The sequence below is a fragment of the Phyllobates terribilis genome, unplaced genomic scaffold, assembly GCF_046119375.1.
Source record: "Phyllobates terribilis strain yellow unplaced genomic scaffold, ASM4611937v1 Scaffold_4070__1_contigs__length_65521, whole genome shotgun sequence".
Lineage (NCBI taxonomy): Eukaryota > Metazoa > Chordata > Amphibia > Anura > Dendrobatidae > Phyllobates > Phyllobates terribilis.
Window position 1 is genome coordinate 50251 of NW_027366822.1, and position 3147 is coordinate 53397.

Here is a 3147-nt window from a genome sequence, read left to right on the forward strand (position 1 = left end):
CTCTTTTATTCCTTTTGCTTTCTCGACCTTTGGGGAGTTCGACCATGAGGCTTTGGCTACCCTTTCGCGCCTCAAACATCTAGCTGTCAGTCACTCAAATATTGTTAAGAGTGAGACTTTTCTTGTTCATAGGCTGAGCTTTTGTATTCAGAAAGGAGTGGGAGCTCAACTTGTCTCTCGACTTCCTTCCAACTTTGTTTGTTGATATAAGTATATAAGTATATAATATATATTTAATATTCACCATTTGATAATCTACTATAAATTTCATATCTACTCTAATCAAGTAACTATATCAAGTTGTGATTAATAAAATTTACTTCCTCTGGATACAAATATATGTCATTATAAACCACTTTTTTTGATACAAATACATGTCATTCTATCAACTTTTTCCTACTTTTACCATATTTACCCCTATACAATTATTGCATAAAAATTACTTTAGTTCTCTAGACATTATTTTTTACAATATCAATGTACTTTAATAGGGTCACTTTAGGAAATTAAAGTCTACCTTAATTTATGTGAAACTTTGTCTAAAGACATGTATTTATAAGTATTAAATTTTTTTTTAACATTTATAACAATAACAGATGATATATCCTATCTATAACTCCACCGGAACATGGACCGAAGCCCCAAATAAATGGAAATTACAAAGAGAAAGAATTTTTGTTTTGGGTCAGAAAGGGTAAGAATTTGTGGATTAGAGAAAGACGATGGAAAGTGCAAATTTGTTTGGTTGGCGGTCCAACAAAAACCTGTTGAATTCTGACTTGTCTACAATGGAGTATACAAACGGTGTTGTGGTTTCACACCTTCTTCTCCGTTCTTTAATTATTACTCATTCAACTCTCCTCTTTCCCACGCCATCTTCCCACCTTTCTCTAACAATCTTCTCTTCCAAGACACCCTTTTCTTATCCTTATTGATTGCTTATCTCTATACCACTCATCCCGAATTCAATCTTTTCGATCTCCTATCGTTCTTCTCCCTTCAAATTACCCCTTTGCTACACATTATTAGCTTCAATTCAAGCGAACCCCGAAATACTAGTTGAATTTAATAGTTAGGGTTTTTTTCACCATGGGAAATTGCTGCGGTACACCGACGGCCACAGGTTCTCCAGTAAACAAGAAGAAGGGAAAAAAGAAGCAGAATCCTTTCGCCGTTGGATATGGCGGGGGCTACGCCAATGGAGGTAGCAAATTTACTGTGTTACAAGAGCCCACAGGGCGCGAGGTTGAGGCTACATATGAACTGGGGAGAGAGCTAGGTAGGGGCGAATTTGGTATTACATATCTATGTACTGACAGGGAAAACGGAGATGTGTTTGCTTGTAAGAAAATATCAAAGAAGAAGCTGAGGACGGCGGTGGACATTGAGGATGTAAGGAGGGAAGTAGAGATCATGAAACATATGCCTAAGCACCCGAATATAGTGACATTGAAGGATACCTATGAGGATGATCATGCTGTTCATTTGGTGATGGAATTGTGTGAAGGAGGAGAGTTGTTTGATCGTATTGTTTCTAGGGGACATTATACCGAGAGGGCTGCTGCTGTTGTTATGAGAACCATCGTTGAGGTTGTTCAGGTGAGAACTAATCGCTGTTCTTGTTGTTTACTGTCATTTGTTTATACATTATGATTGATTTACCTGTATCCTTGCAGATGTGCCATAAACACGGGGTGATGCACCGAGATCTGAAGCCAGAGAATTTCCTTTTTGCGAACAAGAGGGAAACAGCAGCGCTCAAGGCAATTGATTTTGGACTTTCAGTATTTTTCACGCCGGGTGAAAGGTTTAATGAGATAGTAGGCAGTCCTTACTACATGGCTCCTGAAGTACTGAAACGAGACTACGGCCCAGAAATAGACGTTTGGAGTGCCGGTGTCATCCTATATATCCTCTTATGTGGCATGCCGCCGTTTTGGGCAGAGACGGAGCAAGGTGTAGCGCAAGCTATAATCAAATCTGTTATCAATTTCAAGAGAGACCCATGGCCTAAAGTTTCAGACAATGCAAAAGATCTGGTAAAGAAGATGCTTGATCCTGATCCAAACCGCCGTTTGACTGCTCAGCAAGTTTTAGAACATCCTTGGTTACAGAACATCAAACAGGCGCCAAATGTTTCTCTAGGAGAAACCGTGAAAGCCAGGCTGAAGCAGTTTTCGATGATGAACAAGCTCAAGAAAAGAGCTTTAAGGGTTATAGCTGAACATTTGTCGGTTGAAGAAGTGGCGGGGATAAAGGAAGGGTTTGATCTGATGGATACAGGTAAAAAGGGGAAGATCGACATTGAAGAGCTGAAAGCTGGTTTGTTTAAGCTGGGTCATCAAATTCCAGACAGTGAAGCTCAGATCCTAATGGAAGCTGTAAGCTTCTCTGCTATATTTGTTTGTCATTGCCCTGTGAAATTTCTAATGCTCTGTTTTTGGTTACAGGCTGATGTGGATGGAGATGGGTTCTTGGATTGCGGGGAGTTTGTAGCATTATCGGTACATTTAAAGAGGATGGGGAACGATGAGCACCTACATAAAGCGTTTGCGTATTTTGACAAGAACGAGAGCGGATTCATAGAGATCGAAGAGCTGAGGGAGGCTTTAGCAGACGATGCTGATGGGAACAACGAGGATGTCATCAATGCAATCATGCAAGATGTAGATACTGACAAGGTCCGTTTTTAAACTCATATTAACTCCAAATTGTAACGCAAATGCTTCATAGTAATTTCTTTCTTCTTTTTTGGCGGGAACAGGATGGGAGGATAAGCTATGAGGAATTCGGGGCGATGATGAAAGCAGGGACGGATTGGAGGAAAGCTTCAAGACAGTACTCGAGAGAGCGGTTTAACAGCTTGAGTCTTAAGTTGATGATGGAGGGGTCCTTCAAAGAAGAAGAAGCCAGGAAGGGAAGATAATTAACCTCCAAACCAAATTGCAGAGTAATTCTGTGTTTAAGTTTTGCTATTTAACCATTTTGTAAATGGAAAAAATGAATGTTGCAAGGAGTTGGGGGAACTATGTGTAATTGTAAGTGAAATTTGTAAGTGTAATTACTTGATTTGTTGTAACTTATATGCTGCTTGGAATGCACTAATGTTCATTCTATAGGCTTCCCAAAATAGACTTGCTCGTTGTA

The 3147-nt window shown here is 39.6% G+C and overlaps 1 protein-coding gene across 1 annotated transcript; it reads left to right on the top strand.

Moving 5' to 3' along the window:
- Positions 1-1089: 1089 nt before the first annotated feature.
- On the top strand, positions 1090-2926 carry LOC141248772 (uncharacterized). Its single transcript, XM_073669447.1, has 4 exons — positions 1090-1599; positions 1677-2381; positions 2451-2681; positions 2765-2926. The coding sequence occupies exons 1-4, from the start codon at positions 1090-1092 to the stop codon at positions 2924-2926; spliced, it is 1608 nt and encodes a 535-aa protein (XP_073525548.1).
- The last annotated feature ends 221 nt before the right edge of the window (positions 2927-3147 follow it).

Bases quoted from the DNA above. Each gene is read 5' to 3' on its own strand.
- LOC141248772 (XM_073669447.1), top strand. From the start codon at position 1,090: ATGGGAAATTGCTGCGGTACACCGACGGCCACAGGTTCTCCAGTAAAC. The intron at 2,382-2,450 runs GTAAGCTTCTCT...TTTTGGTTACAG, and splicing joins CTCAGATCCTAATGGAAGCT to GCTGATGTGGATGGAGATGG. The intron at 2,682-2,764 runs GTCCGTTTTTAA...TGGCGGGAACAG, and splicing joins AAGATGTAGATACTGACAAG to GATGGGAGGATAAGCTATGA.